Source organism: Centruroides sculpturatus, unplaced genomic scaffold (genome assembly GCF_000671375.1).
Source record: "Centruroides sculpturatus isolate CEXI.00-Female unplaced genomic scaffold, Cexi_2.0 scaffold885, whole genome shotgun sequence".
Taxonomy (NCBI): domain Eukaryota; kingdom Metazoa; phylum Arthropoda; class Arachnida; order Scorpiones; family Buthidae; genus Centruroides; species Centruroides sculpturatus.
In genome coordinates this window covers 69,099-91,899 of record NW_019385111.1, presented here as the reverse complement: position 1 = coordinate 91,899, position 22,801 = coordinate 69,099, and the positions used below count along the sequence as shown (strand labels likewise).

General features: G+C 29.6%; 2 protein-coding genes across 3 annotated transcripts in view; both read left to right on the top strand.

Moving 5' to 3' along the window:
- The first annotated feature begins 1,538 nt into the window (after window positions 1–1,538).
- Window positions 1,539–3,467, top strand: LOC111634899. Its single transcript, XM_023379733.1, has one exon. It carries the CDS (start codon window positions 1,539–1,541, stop codon window positions 3,465–3,467), a length of 1,929 nt encoding a protein of 642 aa, XP_023235501.1.
- Window positions 3,468–6,327: 2,860 nt separating this feature from the next.
- LOC111634926 (rab11 family-interacting protein 1-like) overlaps window positions 6,328–22,801 on the top strand; it is a 32,357-nt gene continuing 15,883 nt past the window's right edge. Inside the window, exons 1-4 of one of the 2 annotated variants that reach the window (XM_023379760.1) lie at window positions 6,328–6,573; window positions 13,068–13,106; window positions 16,022–16,124; window positions 17,271–17,402. In XM_023379760.1, the coding sequence (XP_023235528.1) occupies window positions 6,537–6,573; window positions 13,068–13,106; window positions 16,022–16,124; window positions 17,271–17,402 (311 nt within the window). In that variant the 5' untranslated portion in view covers window positions 6,328–6,536. The remainder of the gene's footprint in view (window positions 6,574–13,067; window positions 13,107–16,021; window positions 16,125–17,270; window positions 17,403–22,801) is intronic. The other variant, XM_023379761.1, reaches the window with a different exon arrangement.

Sequence of the window (22,801 nt, the reverse complement as noted above, 5' to 3'; positions counted from 1 at the left end):
ACTGCCTGCGTGGGGCTCCCGCATGTCTCAGAACAAGATACAAGATAATTTATAATAGAGACTATAGTCCTTCTACACTGGTGATTGTCAGTAACCCCGAGATACCAGTGGTGTTTCACAATGAATGGAGTAATAAGTATATAACCTGCCTTGAGGTGGGTAGGGGACATAGAAATTATATCTTAATAAGTGCTTATTGCCCAATAACAAACGACCTGAGCCCAGTTTTATTAGAACTTGAGGGTATGGTCAAACACTTTCATTCAAAGCATATAATTATTGGTGGTGACTTCAATGCCCACTCGGAGCTGTGGGGCGATCCAGACAATGATAGCCGGACGGATCAGATGCTTGAATTCATTAATGCTAATGATCTTCACCTTTTGAATAGACCGGATTCACTGCCAACATTTGACGCCCCTATCGGGCGTAGCTGGATCGACTTAACGGTCTGCCATAATGCGGCCGTAAGGATGGTGCACGGGTGGGATGTTTCCCCGCGTTGCAGCCTCAGCGACCATGGCTATATATTTTATAATGTGGGCTTTGAGGAGCCTGGTGACAGCTCTTCGAACCCGTGTTACGCTATTCACAGGGCCAACTGGCCTCTGTTTTGCATCAGGACTCATGAAATCGGGTCAATTCACAACTGGCAGTCTATAGCGGACAAGTCGGAGGTGGAGAGGATCATCTCCCACTTCCAGGACACCCTCCTCGCAATATGTGAGGCTTCTATCCCAAGAAAAAATAGTGGCCGCTCCCCTGTGCCTTGGTGGTGTAGCGAGCTATCGGTTATGAGAAGGAACTGTAATAGATTAAGGAGAAGTTACCAACGCACAAAAAATAATAGCGCTAGGGCTGTAAAGAGGTCCGAATACATGGAAATGTGCACTAAGTATAAGGATCTAATAAAGACAAGAAAACTCCAGACATGGATAGATTTCTGTAACGAGAGTAATTCGAAGCCGTGGGGCTTCCCGTATAGAGCATGTGCCGGGAGATTAAAGGTGCCTTCATTCTTGACTTCTGTGCGTGAGGGAGATGAGTATACTACTGGTACTGAAGAGACCATAAGGTGCCTCATGAACACCTTCTTTCCCCTCGACAGGGCTGAGCTTGACACAGTGGAGCAAAGCAGGATAAGACAGGAGGGAGATGAAGTATATAGCAGCAAAGTGGACCCAGAGTTCACTAAGGAAGAGATTGGGAACGCTATTTACAGGCTCAGGCCTGGAAAGGCTCCAGGGCCGGACGGTGTAGTAGCTGAGATAGTACACAAATTATGGGAATCTAATCCGGCGTTCTTGGTGACTGTTTATAACCTTTGACTTCGCTGTGGGGTTTTCCCACACCCCTGGAAAATTGCTAAGCTGGTTATCATCCCTAAAGGAGATCACTTAGATAAAAGTAATGTGAAGAGCTACCGGCCGATAAGTTTATTACCTCTGCTGGGAAAGGTGCTAGATTATTTGGTTAGTCAGAGGATCATTGAACATTTAATCGATAAAAATTATCTCTGTCCTAAGCAGCATGGCTTTATGCCGAACAGGAGTACTGAAGATGTTATTTGCAAAGTTGTTGGTAATATTAATGACCTATTGGCTCGATTTAAGTACTGTTGCGGAATAAGTTTGGACATTACAGGGGCCTTCGACCACGCCTGGTGGCCCCTGGTTTTGTTGTCGCTGCGTGAAGCAAGGGTTCCCCAGAACCTATACTATGTGGTAAAGGATTATTTAAAGGAGAGAACGGTGATCTACAACTCTCATGGGGTGTATGTCTCCAAACGGCTGAATAGAGGATGCCCTCAGGGCTCCAACTCCGGACCTCTGTTCTGGAACCTTGTGTTTGATCATTTTCTCTGGGCTGATAAGGGTCCCGGGGTTATAGACTTGGCCTACGCGGATGACACCTTTGTGCTTTTTGGCGCAAACTCAAGGAAGGAGATTGAGACAACTGGTGAGTGGGTCTTGAACCATATTCGAGAGCTGGGCAATCAGATCAAACTGACATTCAATCCTAAGAAAACTATGGCCATTGTTTTTTCAACCGGCCGCTCCCCGTGCTTATACGGGAGGAAACCCATTATCAAAATGGGAGGTGAAAGCATTCAAATTGAAAAACAAATGAGATACCTAGGTGTCACACTTGACAACAGGTTAACCTGGCTCCCGCATGCTGTACGGACTAAGGATAGTTGTATCAACCTGTTTAATGCTCTGGCCAGGGTGGCGAGAGCCACCTGGGGTCTTGGAAGAGAGGCAATAGAGGTCATCTATAGGGGAGCGTTCCTCCCTAGGATAACGTATGGTGCGGCGGCTTGGAGCCATGCAGCTGGAAAGGTCGCTATTAAGAGAAGACTTGATTCGGCGCAGAGATGTGCACTTCTTAGGTGGACAAAAGCATATAGTACCACTTCAACAGAGGCACTGCAGGTGATTGCAGGTGCTCCGCCGGTGGATCTCGTCCTGAATGAAAGAGCCACACTGTTCCAATGTAGAAGAGGAAGCAACATTGTTGTGAATGACATCGAGTACACCAGTCGGGACTATGAGCTAAGGCCTGCTTTGTGCGAACAACTTAAATCCTACAACCGCATAGTCTTAGAACCATCAAGCAGGAATACTGAATATTCAATCCAGATCTACACAGATGGCTCAAGAGTGGACATGAGAGTTGGTGCTGCCTTCTTGGTGATGTGCAACGGCAGTACGTTAGTGGAGAGGCAATTTAGACTTGGTGACGCATGCTCGGTCTACCAGGCTGAGCTCCTAGCTATAGACAGAGCAGTCGACTGGGTGGCTGAGATGAAGCACTTGGAGCCTATTATAATCTACTCAGATAGCATGGCTGCCGTCAACACGTTGAGGCAATTTAAAGACACAAATAATATATCGTTAAATATTAAGAAAAATATAAAGCATAATGGTCTCAATATTAGAGTGGAGTGGGTTAAGGCACACGCCGGGAATCCCGGAAACGAAAGGGTGGACCTGCTGGCGAAAGAGGCCACCCTGATTCCTGAAGTGTATTACGACAAGATCCCCATCTCGGGAATTAAAAAGCAATTAAGAACCTGCACCTATAACGAATGGCAGGATCGATGGTCGTGCTCCTCAAAAGGAAGGCATACCTTTTGGCTCCTTCCGTGTGTTGAAGAGAGGATGAGAGATTTGAACTGGATCCCGGTGGATTATTATTTTAGCCAGTTGTACTCTGGACATTGTAACTCAAAAGCTTACCTGAAGAAGATTGGCAGAAGGAGTAATGCAGAATGTGACTGCAACGGTGAGACACAAGATATTAACCATCTGTTTTACACATGCCACAAATATGAAGCGATGCGGCTTCATCTGACTTTAAGCCATACTCAGAGTCATGATACCAACGCTGATATGTATACGGTTATCCGAAACCGAGACATTTGTAATGACCTTAGGATCTTCATAAGGAAGATTTTGTTGTAAGACGGAGGGAGTCATCCTCCCCTGTTTTTCACCGACGAGCTGTCGGTAGTTGTATGTAATTAGACAATTACACTGTATATAGTTTATTAGTCTTTTATTTTTATTGTTCTGTTTATAAAAATTGTACGGTTTCAAACTGAACTGTAATTAATAAAGTCTTTCAATCCTTGTGATACATGGTGGGACAAGGATGTAGCTGATCCTCGGAAGGGGAGATGATGACCATCCAATGAAAAAAAATGTCCCTAACTACTGACTAGTTGGATTGTCTTTGTATGGTAAAGTTGTGCAATTTTAAGCTCCTGGTTTTTAGTGCATTTTTAGCGTATTAATACGAAACAAAAAGTGGTTCATTATGGAATTTGTTATCGGAAGTGACGAACAACGTTAATCAGTTAAGTGGAACAGTTTATTTTCGAAACTTTTTAAATTATCTGCTTATAAGTGCTTTTTCCGGTTAATCGGATTTTTGAGCCTCGATCAACCGGAATGGTTGACGGCAGTCTATGCGGACTAGCTATCGAAGTCACGTATCAAAATTTTGGGGTCTTCGGATAAATAGGGACCGAGTTATTAAAGTACTTCCGGTTTTAAATGGAACGTCGATTTTGAGCTTCCGGTTAACTTTATCATAATTTCCTTCGGTCAGTTCTTTAAGGACATTATTAGCATTATTTTGTGTAATTTTCGTTATTATACGTTTATTAATTTTTAAATTATGGCGATTCTACTATCGAGTTCCAAAATCAACATTTGCTTGACTTCCGTTGTTACGGCTTAGGTCAATGACCTTTACCCATAGCAACGCTTGTATCTTTTGAATGTTGGTCTTTTATGGTCATATTATATTTATAAGGGGGTCAACTTATATATTTTTGGAATCGGAACATTATGAAGATTTCAAAGNAGCAGCGTAGACTGAAAATTCGTATATACATTTTTCGCATAACACACACACACGGCATTTCTAATTTAAGTAACGTCTACCCCGAAATATTATAACAGGACATTTTTCATTAACATGCCGCTATTAAAAAAATTAACCGTTACTTTGGTAGCATCATTTACAAGTAAATGTAATGAATGCGATGCACAAGATACATTTAGAAGTCTACGGGTTTTACTAGTAACGAATACGAATGGACCCTAGACCATCACGCGCAATTAACCGATTGCCCCCGGAAGTCGGCTTATTACACAAACACCGCTTCCCTATCGTCAAATGTCACGGCAGGCCGCTGCAGTTTTCATAGATCAGTTACAGTAAGCCCAAAGAAACACGATTCTAAAGAACACATTTAACCGAAGTGTACGTCTTATTGCCGCGGTATTAAATTCAAAATTTAAAAGATACGATTTAGGAAGTGGTACGACTCGAGCAACCTTGAACCGCGGTACCATTTCACTCTCAAATTACGTAATTCGTATTCTCGGAAATTTGAAAATCGTTTAACAAATGGCTGTCGTTTTTTTTTTTTTATGTTTTTATTACGAAATCACAATTAAAATTCTTAAAATATGAATTTAAGAATTTTAATTGCGATTTCGTAATGGAAACTCTTTAGGTGTTTTGATATACAATTAAAGGTAGCTTTTATATTTTTACGTTAGTTTAAATGAGGTTAATTATATGTAGATTCTCGTTGGCGAGTGAGCTAGAGTTTTTTAACGTAACACAACAGTTGACATCTTGTGTTCATCTACCGATTTTTCCACCTGTTTATATTCATATTGAAGATAGTGATAAAGAATATAGGCTACTAAAGATGTTTAAATTTTAATCGTGTAAAAGTGAGCGTTAAAATTCAACTTTTAATTTAATCTACGAATATAATAATTAAATTACAAAACAGGAAAGATTGGTTATTAGTTATTCACGTAGAATATGCAAACAATATTGACAAGTGGAAGGAATCTTGAAGGTCCATAAAAAGTAATAAAATGGTTCATCTTTACAAATTTGAAATAAAATATGATTTTTACTATCTAAATATCAGGAAATCATTTATATAACGTATAGTAAGAAAAAATCCAGAAGAAATAATTGACTAATATTTGACAGAGCTGTGTAACTTACACTGGTGAAGACGAAATTTCTACTCCTCCAGCCCACGATAGATCACAAGTGACAAAATTTGCTGATGCGCTTTATACAATAGCGAGGTTGCGGCCGAAGTTTTCATCTGTAAAACGTGAACGTCGAAAGTCGAGCGCCTCTTACAAGATAGTGGCGNTTTTCAAGAGGTTGCGGCCGAAGTTTTCATCTCTAAAACGTGAACGTCGAACGTCAAGCGCCGCTTACAAGATAGTGGCGCTCGACGTTCGACGTTCGACGTTCACGTTTTACAGATGAAAACTTCGGCCGCAACCTCTCTAATACGTTTTTTTAAGACGTTGAATGTGAATTTTCGCTGCATGCATCTACGAGTTCACTAATGTACTAATTGAACAAAATAAATTTAATTACTTTATATAATTGTTTATAAATTAATAATATATTTATAATTATAGATATGATTAGTTATTTTGATATATTATTTCATTATATATATATACAACGGATAAACAATCAATTTTATGCAATTTTAAACAATTTTAAACAACGAACGAATTATTAAATTGCTAGAAATTTAAAATTAACTATTACCTAACTATAATTAAACTTTAATTACGCGTCTGCAACGACATTAACATTAATTACATAACACGTCATGAAATTTATATATTATTTATTACGACAATCATGCAGTGATTTTAGTATTTACATTTTTAAAAATTCGCAAAAAAAAAAAAAATAATAAAAAAATTACAACTTAGTCACTTAATAACGTCAATTATTTCGTGTTAGTCTATTAAATGTTAATCGGCCACACCAGAGGGTGCTGTCGTCGTTGTTGTTGTAGTTTTCAGTTTCCTTTCGGTCGAGCGAGATGGGTACTTTTAAATTGAAAGATTCGAAAACATTCATTCATTTAAAAACGTTCGTCCTTGATCATTTGTAAATCTATTCGGCGCGTTACATAATTCGGGTATATCCCATTGTATTTGTTTAATTAATGTTGTCATTCTATGGATATGTGGAATCCAACACACGTACAAGTTATTGGTAAGTTTACAATAGAAGACAATACACGTATTGTGACTGACATTTAGTGTTTGTTTATTAATGTTATTTTCTAATTTAGATATTAAATATGTCTATTAACAAAAGCCTATTGTAATAAATTAATATGCTCGTTCAATATATATTAAATTACGTATTATTTTTCTATATTTTATATATAAAAAACAAAAGAGTTTCGAGTTACTGATCCGATTATAAATTACATAGTTAACAGTTTGTTGAATAAATGCTTTAGTAAGCATTATGTTAGTAAATTTCGTAAATTTTTTATTTTATTAAAGATGCCTGATCCATAAATGATCTTTAATAAAGATAATTTATCTTTTATTTTAATAGCCTCAATCATCTAAAAGTTTTTTAAGATCCAGAAAATGAGAAAAATGAAAGTTTCTTTTATTGTTTGCGTATTGCCGTAATATATGCAATAGTCATTTTTTTTTTTTTTTTTAATTATTAAGTGAGCGAACTGAATTATCCGTACGAAAGTAAGCCGAGATCGACTCCTATTTTTAATATTTTAGTATGACGTATTACGGTATACTTGCTGCATATAGATTACGTTATTATGTATGCTAGATAAACAATAAAATTATTGCATATAATATCTTGTGAATTAATTTAAAACATGAACTTTAATATTATATTATAGTTTCAATGAGAAAGAGAAATTTGTTCAGAAAAATTTGAATTTGAAGTATTCCTTCCTATTAAATATTTAATGATTTTATTTAAGATATATTACATTACTAATTCGGTAAGATTTAATAGCTTCTCTATTATAACTAGACGAAAACTTTGCAAACCTTAATATAGTACATATGACAAGATTTTTTTCTGCAGTACGCCTCTGGCATCTTGCTAATGTCGTAGGCTATCCTTGTACGAGCAAAAACTAAAAGGAATCGAGAGTGCTCCTTTATGGGATAAGGCCATCTAAAATTTGCTTTCTGTAGAGCTGAATATTTTACAATACTTGTTGAAAATTTGAAATAAAATAAAAGTGGAACGGTATCTTAAAACAATATTCAAAATAGCATTCTCAGTCTGTACAAAGGTTCAAAAATGCTATTTGATCTAATGCCTATCGTAAACATGAACTGATTTGCTGACATACACTGTATTTAGTCATGAGACTGATGACAATTGGCAGACATTAGCAAAATTAAACTGTTTATCAAATATATATTATATACAGATTATAAAGTTCTTCTCAGAAATCAGTTGAGAGAAAACTTTAAAAAATATATTTATAAATTTTTTTTATAGTTTAGTAACTTCTTACAAGGTAACGTCGTACAGCTGCGTTGATTGAAGTAAATTTGCTTTGGGATCGTGCCGAATATTTAAACAAATTAAGATAATCTGAAAACTTATAACAACACTTACGTTCATTAGATATTGCAAGTTTGCTTGTGGTGTTTTCTGNTTCACCTAACACAGACAAAAGTTTATATAGATATATAAAAATTTTTGGCTTTATTAGGTAAAATTGGAAGTACTGGTAAAATATTAGTTCATTAAAACTTCTGGATTAAAATTTGAAGACATTTTTATTTTTAATGTTATCCAGTTGGTCTGGTTTTATGTTCAAACCAGACATTATTTTTAAAAAGTTTTAACTCAGTTTATCAGTAAAAATTACTCTTGTGTGTCTAATTCCTCTTGGTTTTTGCTCTTCTAGGGATAAACCCTAACAGTGTGAATAGTGTCCAGAAAAAATAAAACATTGTTATATAATATGAAAATCAATTATAAAATAAGTTTACACTACTCATAAACGAAGAACATTTTAATAGAATAAAATGACAATATACAATGTCATCACTGTTACATTTCAATAAATATTCTTTTAAGATAGGAAACAAATGAAATTCCTGGTTGCTAATTCTAGAATATTAGATGAATGATCTAACATTTTTCAATAGATTTTGACTTTCTTGGCACATTCTAAATATGTTTTGTTCTGTACAATCATATATTGTCCAATGAAAATCACATAATTATTATGAAGCTATTTTCTTTTGATAGGTTTGTTCAATGTAGCAAGAGCCTCATTACTTCATAAGTAACCTCAAATGAAGCTAACAGTAATTTCAGGCACTCCTATTTCTGGTGGTATTTACCAAAAATTTGATAATTTTGAGACAATTTAAACAGAAATTCTTGACCATGTCCCTTCACCGCAAAGCACCTGGAAAGATTATGCTTTTGAATTCCTAAACAATTTTAAAGAGTGGCTATCAAGTCTAGAGATTACTGAATTCAATGCTTTGAAAGGGCTGATTATTGCAGATCAAATATAAAAGAAAGTTCTAGCAACGATTCAAGAACATTTTATAGATAAATGGCCAAAATTAATAGATCCTGAGGAATTGACTGAAATGTTGGACTCATATGAAAACGTACATTCTGGGATGAAAGCTTTTTTCCCAGAACGTAAAAATTTGAAGTACAGTGCTGAATCAAAAAGAAACCCGTATTACAAAAATTACATGTACAGTCAACAATCAAGACCAAGAAATTGTAACCAGACAGTTAAAAATAATAAACCAGTAGTTCTTCATAACAAAAACAGAAGCAAATATATATGTAATAAATACAGTAAAGATGGTCCTTACAAGTTGATGGAAAGGAATAGAAGTTTGGATGTTCAAAATAAAAATGATGAACTTAAGTGTTACAACTGCAATGATTATAGGCATATATCTAGAGATTGTCCTCAACCTAAGTCATAATTGTTTGTAGGAAATGCAGTGAGCAAGATCACAGATATGAAAAAATATATATACATTTATTTTATTTTAACTTCAGATTACGAAACTTATTCATACATTAGTTATTTCATCATTAGCTTTTAGCCTAATCTTCAGTTCTTCAGAAATTTAGTTGAGATATTTGTCAAAGCCAAATGATTGCAGGATTAGTTTGGGCTATATTACTGCTACTATTAATAATTAAATGCTAAGTAATTTGGCCTAGAGGTAGGTGTTAGGCATCATCTGGTATTAAATTTAATAATTATAGTTAAATTAATATTTATTAATTAATTTGGATGGTTCTGGAAGAAAATATTCTGTTTGGATCATCATACACACAGTAAGCAGTAGTTGCAGATTTGTCCTGTTCCAGGCCAATTAATTTCTTCCAGGACCTTTTAAGTTAATTATAATTTAAATTAAATTGAATAATTAATAAGAGGAGGTGCTTATTGCCTAATATTTATCTCTAGGCCAAATTATTTAGCATTTAATTATTAAGAGTAGCAGTAATATAGCCCAATATAATTCTACANTATAAGTTTCTTGAACTCATTATACAATTTTAAAAATTCATATTAAAATATCGTACTTTATTGTATTGTTTAAAACTATAAAGATAAAAAAACTGCAAAAAGTAATTATGTGAAAGTAATTTTATATTGTTACATTGCTGCATACATTTGTTAAAAGATTTTTGCATATTAATGAACTACATCTATCTTTTGTGTGTGTAGTTTTTGTTTGAATTGTTTGGTTTCTATTCTGCTTTTATGATGTTTTTTCTTTTATTTTTTGTTACACCGTAAAGTTCACTGATGGGACTAGAAAGCTTTGAATTTAATCTGTTGTGTATAACATTTAGTTTGTATTGAAAAGACTATTTTAGACTTTGCTCTGTCTGTGTTTATATTTCAAGAGTTATAGCAAATTGACATAATAGTCTAAATATTATAATTTTATGTTCAAATTATATTTTAATTGAAATAAGTCTAATTTTATTTACATATGAAATAGTATGATTAAAATGTTTTTAAATGAATAATAATTGTAATTTTTTAATTTAAATAAGAATTACTTGTATATTTTTTAAATCAAATGTATAGTAGAATGTTGTTTTAACTGATCACTACAGTATAGTGTGTAGAATAGTGTACATGTTCTATGACCTGTGACGCTTGATGGCACTGTTATTTTGCTTTGTCAGTTGAGTTTGATTTTAAAATCAAAATTTATTTACTTATTCACTTTGAAGTTTTACTAAATGATTGAAAATTAAAAAATAAATCAGTAATTTAAACGAATATTTAAATATTCGTTTTAATAATTATTTTAGAAAAATTTTTCAAAATTTTATTATGAAATAAGTTATTTATAATTTTTGGCTACACTTTTTAAAATGGCATTCAAATTACGCTTTAACTTCATTCCCAACAACATTAACGTTCTGTATGGCATATAGTTCTCTCTATAGAAAAAAAATTCTTATGCAAATGTAGAAAATTCATTATAAATATTTAAGTGTCTTTACAAAATTCTGCGCTCATTTAAGTAATACTCCTTTACTAAGTCTATAGCTTTTCCTTTTACCATTTAAATACAAGAACAAAATTATACACAAGTAACAATAAATATAGCAGCTATAATTATGTTAACTTTACTGAGGAATTGCTAATATTAAAAATTTTCTAAAAATTCATTATAATAAGATGCGTGTTTATAATAATACAGTTAAAGGCTTAGTATTAAACATTAATAACTTTGAGGTTTCACTAAACAAAGTTTACCTGTATTTTTTTGTATGAACATTTGAACAAATTTTATATAGCATTTTAATCAGATTTCAATGATAATAGTTAAACATTAATTACATTAAAGTAGCACCTTTTATTTTTACTTTATCATAAATCTGGTGGTTTAGTCTTTACTATACATGTAAATATTAAATTGTAACTTTAATCCATTTAAAAAATTTTTTAAATTTAATATATATTAAAATTAGCTTATTTTAAGAAAAACGCGTAAAATTATGAGTTTTAATCAACAAAAAAGTAATTGGTATAATCCCATACGTAAGATAACGTTTGTAGTTATATAAATCAAATACTGTAATATAATAAATAAATAATAATTTTTATCAATTGATTAACTTTACATGGAGTCTAGTTGTTAATTCTGTTTTAAATGTATTTAAAATATTCTTCATATGGTACGCTTATTATTATTATCAAAATATAATGTCTGGAATCATCCATGTTTACCAAATAATAATGATTTATTTATCTAATTTACAGCTACTCATTTACATTTTTAATCAGAAAAACTATAGGTTCTGTCAATCTAAATAGCTTTCAACTAGATTCTATCTTATTTAGGCTTGCCACTGTTTTCGAATATGTTTTCAATTTATAACTTTTGTTAAATACTATTTATGTAAAATAATCATAATTCTTTATCAAAATTGAAAAATTATTAAGTTTTAACAGTCAATTTTCATACTGAAGGAACTAATCTCGTTTAAATGCATTACAATTTTACTACAATATACAAATGATTCACATTATGAACAGTGAACTGGAAGCTTGACCATTTTATAAAACGAGTACAGTAGAACCTCGAAAACTCGGCTCTCGATAACCCGGCACTCCGGATAACTCGGCCACACCCTGGCAGGGCAAAAAAATCCTTAGTTAATTAATTTTCATTATAGACAGCTTTATAAAAGTATAAAAGCTCTCATAAAGTATTTTTCTGAGGTCTGTCTTATCAGGTAAATTACTGTACACAGTGTATTCATTAATTTTCATTTTCATGTAGTAAAGGCTCTATGCCTTCATAAAGGACGTACTTTTCCTTTAAGGATATTTGGGCAGTTTATTCTCTGTTATATTCTCAAGTAAACAATACATACAAGTACAGTACAGTATTTTCTGAGGAAACACTCGTACTTATTTTTTTTAACCCCATTCCCGATAACCTGGCATTTTCACAAACTCGGCCACCCTTCGGTCCACATTAGGCCGAGTTTTCGAGGTTCTACTGTACTGTAGTAGTATTTCATTGCAATCTACAATCTGATGAAACCTTAATTTTAAATTAAATTTCATAACAGTAAAGTTAATATTAAACAAAGTACAGTATTTACATAAAAATTATTTGTTACAGTTTTTTTTTTTTTTTTGAAAGAAGTCACTTATTTTATTTTGTTTCATATAGTTTTTTTTTAACCTGCTAAATCCCTGGGTTTCTTGATAACAGTTGAAAAATCCACTTCAGGTTGCATTTATAACCATTTCAATGCAATTTCTAAGATGTCAAATGTTGTGCACAAGCACAATGAATTATTTTTGATGCCTTAGAAGCCAATGATCAGTAATCATTCTTTTCTATTTATATTGTAATAAATAAAACCTATTTATTATTTTATCAATTGTTTTGCTGTTTGTTTATGGATATCATTTAAAGAAGTAAAATAAACAAAGTCCACTTTTATAAATATTTTTATACGTGTGATACATATTAATTTTATTTTATTTACTATTTTTAAATTTTTATAATAATTGTAATTAATTAATTTAATAAAAAAAAATGAAATTTTTAATTTTTTTGGAAATTATTAATTTAAAAACTTATGAAAATATTTCAATCTATGTATTTTATTTCGTATAAAATATGATGATGTTATTTTATTAAATATATTATTCATTTTTTTATTTACAGTACAAAAAGCCAAAGATCTTATTATTAAAGGAAAAGATGGTAAGAATATTGTTATATGTAATTATAGTTATTATTTTTTAAATTCTTTAATATATATATATTTTAAATACAAACTAAACAAATTAATTTAATATTTTCATCTTTTTGTGCTTCTCATTTTAAAAAAATATTCTAAGTTAAAACATTTTAAATTATTAAGTTAATTAAATTTGTCATTTTTTTAATATAATTGAAATTAAACATTAATATACCATGGTTAAAATAAACAAAGCTGTTAAAGTGATGGAAAAGAAAGTATTGATTTCTAAGTAATGGATTAAATAAATGATTGTGATTCATTCATGAACTATTTGATTCAAGTAATTTTCAATTATAATTAATCATTCTGGTAAAATAGTGTAGAACAATTTATATATTTGCATAATATATCATTTATGATTTTTATTAAATTACCTTGTTTCACCAGCAATTTTATTAATTTTTCACACTTTCTTCTATGTTTTTCATTGATGAATTTATTAAAATACAAGGGCAGTTCAACTTTGGTCCAGAATTTCAGTAATGGCAATGGAACTGTATGTGTTACATAGACCTAATTTATGGTTTTTTTTCCTCTATCTACTCCCATTCTACACACTAACACTTCTCCCATTGTTTTAGCAAAAATGCTATGCTCGTAAAATAGAAGTTTTGGCTGGTGTCAGAGCAACGTCCTATGCACAGTGGAGGTGATCAACAGTCTTGGCTGGGAAATTCTAGATCATCTGGCATACAATCTGAATCTGTCACTATGCAATTATCTCCTGCTTGGATCTTTGAAAAAAGCTTTGGAAACAGGAGATTCACTTAGAATACTGAAGTCTCTCTGACTTCAAAGAGTTTTATTATGCAGTGGCTGTCATCAACCAAAAGACTTCTATTCCTCAGACAAAGTATCATTGCCAAAACAATGGTAGAAATAAGCATGTAGATTGGGAGTACCTACAGAAAAAAATTGTAAATTAGGACTATGTAACACACATAGTTTCATTATCATTACTGAAACTCCGGACAGAGGTTGAACTGCCCTCATAATAGCGAATATGAATATTAATTAATTTATGATTTAAAAATTTTATTTTTTTTTCCACCTTTCCAGCTATTATAGAATATAACATAAGGAGAGTATGGTGATTGGTCAAATTTTGACCTCTCAATTATTTTGCATTTCCTCAACATTTTGACACTCCATAAACACAAAAATGTAAAAAACATCCTTACAAAATTGCACTTGTGAATACCTGTTTGTGTGTCAGATTCTGTTTTGTTTGATATCTCTAGGACTCCTTGGGCCAAAAAAATTTTGAAATTTGGCAGGGATACTTCTATACATGGGGCATACTATTATATTTTTGGAATTATAAGTTAATGGAGGAGATGGGTGCAGGGGTTTTATCTCAAATGGAATCAGACTTAATGACAATTTTATTTGTTATTGGCATTTACAATTATCTTAAAAACTTACCCTTACTCAAAAATAAACAAAAAGTGTCTTATCATTGTCATTAAGTAACTTTTATAGTAATTAATATTATAAAAATTATTTTTTATTAAAATCTCATATGGTGGCACACATAATTTTAACTTTAAATTATGAGTACCAAGAAAATCATGCAAGAGCACTTGCCAGCTTTTTTTCATACTGTACAATGCCTATAGAAAAAATGTTATATTCATAAAAAGAATGATGTAAAAAATTTCATTCATATATAATTTAAAATGTTCAAACACAATTTAAATGTTTTTCATGTATCTGTGACTAGTTATGCTTACTATTTACTGTAATATTTTTTATTTTATTCTGAATGTTATACTACAATATATTCACTTTAGAATGAATCATTTTGCATATAACAGAATCTCCCTTTTTATTTCTTCCATTCAAAATTATTTAAAATATGTTTTATCTTCATTTGGAGATAAATTATTTCATTATAAATATCATATTTAATAAGCTAAACATTGTTTCATGTAATTTCTTATGGAGAAAAGTATGACATGACCAGATCAGATTTTAAGTAGTTAATCTATTTAAAGTGTAATTCGGTTGAAAATCTTAAAGAAAGTATATTAAGATAATGTGAAAATGTATTAAGTATAATTCAGTTGAGAATCTTAGGTAATATTTTCTGTCATAATAGTTTATTTTGAAAGATATATTATTAATTGAAATTTATGATAAAAAATTGAATATTTATCGCTTGCTAAAATAATATTTAATAGTACTGTAAAAACAATAGAAGAAACTTCTAATAATATATAATGTTTTATAGACAAGTTTATGATATATTTATTAAAAATTATAGTATACAATAGAACCCCAATTATCCAAGGTAATGTGGACTGATGTATTTCAGATAACTGAAAACTCAGATCTAATGGATTGATACAACCATTTTCAATCAAAAGTTAAAGTATGAAGGATTTTTTATGGTTTATCTCTTTTGAGTCTCGTTTTATACCTTAGTGAATATAATCGTATTTAAGAACAACAATTTTTACATCATTTAATGTATAGCTAATATGTGCAATATTTTTAAGAGTTAAAATGTGCATTGTAGTTACATTGTAATATGAATACTTTGCCTCACATTGAAAGTACACAATAAAATGTAACAGAGACATTTTGTAATACATGTTATTGTTTTAAACTTTCTTTTATAAATTACAATATAAGAAAAATAGTGTTGTTTTCACTTACAGCTTTGTCTCAGATAATTAGGGTTCTACTGATGTAATTTAAGGAATTATTTAGTTAAATTTAATATACACTAATTTCAAATATTAAATGTCTGTTTTAATATTTTTATAATTATACATATTTATTTGCTTTTAATATATAATAATTTATGAATTAAATTTTATAAACTATTTAATTTTATATTTATAATGAATTTATTATACATTGAATTTAGGTACAAATGATGCGTATGTGGTAGTACAGCTTGGTAAAGAAAGATACATGACTTCAATTAAAACAAAATGTACAAATCCAATTTGGTATGAAGAGTGTGATCTGTAAGTATTTAATCTTTATCTTTACGGAAGTTAAATAAAAAAATGTACATTATGAATTGAATTCTTTATCATATATTTTTTTACAAATTAATAAAATCAAAAAATATGTAAATTGTATAAATACATGAAAAATCAATACAATGCATAATGATAATCATATGATCTTTAACACTTTCCTGCTACTTATAGGAAAAAATATTTTGTTTTCTTGGATATTTTTTACTAGAAGGATATAATAAACTTACATTCATAATATAATAGTTTTTATGGAAAGAAAGGAAATTTAACTGTTTAAAAAGTACATGACGCATGTAATTTTCATTAAGATATTGGGCAAAAATTTTTTTATAAATTATAATCTCAAAAAATGATTTATAAAAAATTAATTTTATTTAGTTTTTTTAATTTATTCACCAATTTTTACTTCATTACTCATAGTCCTTGCAGTTTTATTGTTAACTCTGTGCAGCAATTGTTTTTTACATAGTGATGCATAGAATCAGTTATCTGATTTCATTTCAAAAAATAAAATATTGCTAAAGTTATCTTTCCCAAATATTTTCACTTTTGAAAAGTAAAATGATTGAATTACTTCAAGAGGAGGTTTGGTATCTTAAAAACGAAGTTCCATACCCTTAATGATATTCTGCATTTATTTTTGTTAGAAGGCTGTGGTCTTAATTAGTTTGAGCTATACAAACAATCTTTTAGTATGTATTAATTCACTACACTTGATTTAATAATGATTTTATTTCCATACTTATTACATGAGGGACAGAGTTCTATTAATATTCTTTTATATTATTAGTTTGTATTTCTCCGATATGCATTTCAGGAATATACCCCTTGTCAGTTGGAGTTACAATTATAAAGTTTCCTTATTAACTCAAAATATTTAATTTAATTTAATCAAAAAGTTTAATAAATGGTTTCATTTTTGTGTGATTAATATATGAAAAACTTAACCAGACAAGAAGCAATATTATCACTTTTTTAGTATATATGTTTTTATACAAAAAATAAAAATATTTAATTAAAATTTCTATTTTATAGAATTTCAGATTATTGCTTTTAAGTTTTATAATAATTTAGTTATTTATTCACAATTATTTTAATAATATTTTTAATCATAAATATTTGTCGCAGATTACTTAATGATAAAACAAGAAACTTAGAGATAATTGTGTACCATCGCAACTTTTTTGGAATGGATGAATTTTTGGGCCATGTAACCATTTCTTTTCAAGATTTAGAAATCTCTAAATCTCCACAAACAAAGTTAGTTTTTTTATTTATATTTTTTTATTGACAAATTTAATTTTTAACAATATCATTTAATACTAACCATTTCAGTACTTCATGGCAAAATATTTTCTATAATTTATCATTTCTTGGTGTGTTTCTGCTATAGCAAGTTTATAAAATTTATTTTTTTCAATAACAGTTGGAACTGTAACTGAAATTTTTAATTTAAAATAACAGTAAAAATTGTATCTGATTTGATTAATTTTTAACTTTTTATTTTGAAATAGAAAATATAACAAATAGTAATAAGTAGATTGTAAAAAAATTCACATAAATATAATAGAAAACTTTTTAAGCATTTTAGCAATGTCAAATTTTATTATTATTGATATTACCAAATTTAAGAACAGTGACTGTAAATAGGAAGAAATAAAACAAATTTATATTATAATCATAAATTATTATTGACACACATCACCGTACAATATTACTAAATGTAAATTTTCTTAGTGTTAAAGCTTTTAAAATCACAACTTACACAAAAATTGCTTACTGTACAGAAGTACAGTACTTTTGGTAATGAACACATTATTTTTTCAGGTATTTTGAATAAAAATTAAATAAGAACTTCAAATGGAATTTCAATATTATTATTTTATTTCTGTTCCAAACAACTGAAAACAGTAAATGTGTTCATTACTAAAAGTACTTGTGAATATATTTGCAATATGCATTCTTTGTGTTAGTCATGATTTTCAAAACACTTAAGACAATTTAATACTTTTATTAATATTATAGTCACTAATAAGTCATCACTAACTTAAGATAATTTTTGTAAAATTACAATTCATTTTTAATAAAACACTATTCTAAACTTTACCAAATTTTTCATAACTATCAAAAGAAATTCCAATGAAGAAACTTGATTTTCATAAAGCTCTTATCTACAGAAAAAGATCACTAAAATTGTGATTTCTTATTATGATTACACAGTCGTGTTATATACTTCAGTTATTATATATTTACAAATCATATAGGCAAGAGACTAAATAGAATTTAATGTTTTTGATCTAGATTATAGACTAGGATTTTTCAACTTTTTTTTATCTCATGGCATACTTGAATCTATAATTAAATTTCCATGGAAAGAAATCATATGATTTAAAGTTGTGTTTGTAAACCTTCTATCGCAATATTACTTGCCACTTAATCTAATTCATTTTGTCTATGTTTTATGAATTAAATAAAACAATATTGTTGTTCCTTAAAATAACAGCAGTTACAATAGTTATTTATAGTAAATTAATAATTTTCATTTACTTAAGTAAAGCAGTTAACATTACATTTTAATTTGCATTTAAAAGTGGCATGATAATTGCCTTTAGAAACCTGCAATGCCCCACTATTTCTAATAGAAAATAATTTAAATTAAATATATTAGATTATATCAATTATAGATACATTTTTGATTTAAAGAAAATTTCATTTTAAATGAAATAACCCTGTGTTATGCACATATAATTTTACTTATGAATATATATTTTTTACTACATTATGTATATGTTTATTTATTATAACAGTGAAAAACTCATATAATCAATTTAAAGAGGTTTTATTTTTCATATATACACTTATTATTCTTTGGGCTTTTTTTTGAAAATAATTTATTTAATAACCTTTAAAAATTTTTGCAGCACACCATTTGAAAATCATTGCTATAGACTATTTTCAGGATTCAAACTTTCAAAATAGAATTATTCAAATGTTAAAATTAAGAGTAAAAATTCCAAAACAGTCAATACTTAATAAAAGTAAATGTCAACAACATAAATATGAATTAAAAATCTACTATACAAATACTAAATACAAAATAATGAAAATAAACTATGAATAAAATAAAAATAAGATAAAATAGATCTTCTTGATATAGATACTGTACAGTACATGTAGATACCTACACTGATGTACATCTCTTAGTAGTACGGTAGAGCGTCGATTATCCGAATCAATTGGGGACTGGGGTTGTTCGGAAGATCGATGTTTCGGATAACCGATTATGTACAAAAAAATATATTAATTTATCCCATCTTGACATTTTTCTCCATTGCGTGTCGCTTCGCGTTGAATTTTTGTCGATGTTAAGCCTAACAAAGACTATTGTATCGTTAAAAATTATTTTTTTATTTTGTACGAACAAAATAAATATATTGAAAAATATAAAAACAATAAAAAATTATACTTCAGAAGTTAATTTAGTATCAAAAACGTAAAATATTTGAGTAGCCGAAGACATAGCCAAAGATTGCAGTGCCCAAACACTGGCGAAAATTTAAATTTGCCGACTGGAATTCTTTCGGATGATTGACTTTCGGATAATCGACGCTCTACTGTATTTTCATTGATAGTCTTCACATTGTAAACTTTCAATTTAATGTAGTTTTAATTGCTTGAGAATTGAATTGGAAGACTATCATTAATACAGCATGCTGAAAAGATCCTAACCATTGTGAAGTGATTAATATATATATATTACTCTAGGCAATCAGTTTATTTATTCGTGTAGATTGCCTGTTATTCAGTGATTGATTTATATATATAAATCATAGTAGAACCTCAATTATCCGAGTAATGTACCTTGGCTAACAGAAAATTCAGATAATATAGATAGCCACAATCATTTAAGATTAAATATATCAATATTCCAATAACCTGACATATTAATAACCAACCAACAGCTGAAATAATTGGGCAGAAATTATCATACAAATATTATTTTTAGAAATTACATGATACTGCACAATAAGTGGAGGTTGTGGATTCGACTCCCGCTCTGGGCCGATTCTTTTGTTTCAGACATTTCTAAATTTAAAATTAAATTATAGTTTCTACTTTAGTTAAGAGATGATAACAACTACTAGACATTAAGCACCATGTAATTTCTAAAAATAATATTTGTAGGATATTTTCTGCCAAATTATTTTGGCTGTTGATTGATGAACATTTAAGATTAAAAACTACAAATAAAATGTATATAAGAACAATTTTTTCATTGTTTATTATACAGCTAATATACAGATGATAATTTAAGAATAGAAATGTATTTTTTTGTAGTTACATTTTAATACGAATAGTTTGTCTCACATTGAATTTAAACGATAAAAGGTAACAGAAACAAATCGTTTTGTAATAAATGATAATGTTGACACAATGTTTGCAAAACTGAAAGTATATTTTAAGTCAATATTTAAATATTTTGATATAGATTCTAGGATGATGAACACTGGTAATTGGTTATGGGTTTGCATCTGACCAAAAGGCTAGTGATAGTTTTCCAGATTTTCTGTGTGTGTCTAACACCTAATTAGGGACCAGTTTCCTATAGAAAATTCTCTCAGCAGGCATCTCTCTTGGTAGATCATCCATGTGTTGCATTGCTTTAGCCCATCAATCCAATTTCAATCTAGGATTCTAGAAATAAAATTCCCATCATTTTATAAATAAATTGATTAATAAAAACCTGATTCAGATGAATTCATTGGCATTGACATNTTGTATCGTTAAAAATTATTTTTTTATTTTGTACGAACAAAATAAATATATTGAAAAATATAAAAACAATAAAAAATTATACTTCAGAAGTTAATTTAGTATCAAAAACGTAAAATATTTGCATAGCCCAAGACATAGCCAAAGATTGCAGTGCCACAGCACTGGCTAAAATTTAAATTTGCTAACTGGAATTCTTTCGGATGATTGACTTTTGGATAATCGACGCTCTACTGTAGTTAGTAAGAATTTTCATATCATGGGGAGGGTTTCTGCATCTTTTGCATTAAGACATGATGCCCTTAACTGTTGACTAAATACAGGTATTCCTCATACAACACAGTACTTCTAGTATTGTAGTTTATATCATACACAGTACTTCTACCAGGTATTGTTGACATTGCTTTCAGACATTAGCCCTTAAGACTGTCACTGTGTTTTCTTTTTATAGATTAACCTTCATATTTAGTAAACTTTATTTAAGCATCTTCAAGTAAATGTTATTAAACTTTTTTTAACGTTAAGTATTACTTACAAATGATACTTCATTTGTAAAAATGATGAACAAAATACAGTGGTATCTCAATACTTGAACAATTCAGTATTCGAACACAAATTCTGGAGAAAGGTCGTTCGGTACTTGGCCAAACAAATGCCTGCTAGAACAAATTTTCAATTAGTAACATAGTTTTATTTTATCACTCATAAAAGTTTTTTATGATAAAGATAAAAAATATGAAAATGTTGCTGATACTTCTGATCAAGATCAACAAGAAAGCTGAGATGACAACGATACTTTGTAAAAAGAAAANGTCGTCGTCGTCGTCGCTTTCATACTTTAACTTTTAAGACTGTCACAGTGTTTCTCTTCTTATAGATTCATCTTCGTACCTTATTTAGTAAAGTCTATTTAAACATTTTTCGGTGTTATTAAACTTTTTAAATCGTATGTAAGTACAGTAATCATTCGTAAAAATGACGAATGAAATACGGTGGTATCTCGGTACTTGAACAATTCGGCATTACAACAAATATTTTTCCAAAAAAATATGTCGCTCGGACCTCGATTTAACAAATGCGACTCGCTAGAACAAATTTTCGATTGATAACATATTTTTATTTTATTACATATAAAAATAAAAAATATGAAAATGTTGCTGATACTTCTGATCAAGATCAACAAGAAAGCTGAGATGACAACGATACTTTGTAAAAAGAAAACGCCCTCGTTTAACTAAAATTAATATTATTAATTCAGTACTTTTAATTGTGATTGTTAATTAATTATTGATTGGAAATAAATTATCGATTGCTTTAATAAACATATTTCTCTTATTAACGAAAACAATAGTATACTTTTGCTAACTTCTGGAATGTTTTGCATTAGTTCTTTGTTTCATATAGTATGGATTCACATAACACATCACTTNGTTAATTAATTATTGATTGGAAATAAATTATTGATTGCTTTAATAAACATATTTCTCTTATTAACGAAAAAGAATAGTATACTTTTGCTAACTTCTGGAACATAACCCTATATTTTGCATTAGTTCTTTACTTTGTATAGCATGAATTCACATAACACAGCACTTTTTCAGAACATAACTACCTACCATGGACATATACAAGGGATACTTGTATTGTTTATTCTTTCAGCTGTAACTGTATTCTTGGGTAATCTGATATTTCTGATTATTCTAACTTGATTCCATATGATTTCTGTATTTTCCACATTTGTGAAGCAAGCTAGAATTGTGTTGTTTTTATCTATGCGCATGTCATATCTAAGTTTGTATAGTTCCTGCACAAGGTTCCTACTAATATAATGTACAGTACAGTATATAGGCTGAATCCACCGAGCTGTTGTAGCTGGTACTACATAA

Excerpts from the sequence above, each read along its gene's own strand:
- LOC111634899 (XM_023379733.1), top strand. The coding sequence starts at position 1,539 with ATGCCGAACAGGAGTACTGAAGATGTTATTTGCAAAGTTGTTGGTAAT.